Source organism: Penaeus monodon, chromosome 32, assembly GCF_015228065.2.
Source record: "Penaeus monodon isolate SGIC_2016 chromosome 32, NSTDA_Pmon_1, whole genome shotgun sequence".
Taxonomy (NCBI): domain Eukaryota; kingdom Metazoa; phylum Arthropoda; class Malacostraca; order Decapoda; family Penaeidae; genus Penaeus; species Penaeus monodon.
In genome coordinates this window covers 35711458-35711730 of record NC_051417.1, presented here as the reverse complement: position 1 = coordinate 35711730, position 273 = coordinate 35711458, and the positions used below count along the sequence as shown (strand labels likewise).

The 273-nt window shown below is 54.9% G+C and overlaps 1 protein-coding gene across 1 annotated transcript in view; it reads right to left on the bottom strand.

The window, feature by feature from the left end:
* The window catches only part of LOC119593849, a gene marked incomplete in the record, with an annotated part of 160221 nt that overhangs the window by 56505 nt on the left and 103443 nt on the right, over positions 1 to 273 (bottom strand). The window contains 1 exon segment of the mRNA XM_037942880.1: positions 53 to 222. Within this exon segment, the coding sequence (XP_037798808.1) occupies positions 53 to 222 (170 nt within the window).

Below are 273 nucleotides of genomic sequence, written 5' to 3'. Positions count from 1 at the left end.
ATAACAACAACTAAAAGAAAGAAAAAGATCAACCCACAGAAGCAATACAAACCCAAGAAAGCAGGTTTGGCCTCAAGAAGCCTGGGATCCAAGGCAGCCTTGGCTTTGGCGAAGATGGACGAGGAGGAGAAGACCCACCACCGATTCAGGAGGATGTTCAGCCATTCGCACGTCTCGTCTGCTTGCAGGGCCCGACGGCGGTGCAGGCGGAGAGATACGTATCTGGGGGCACAGCGGGGGTCGTCAGGGAAGGAAGCTCGAATGTCGGCTGCT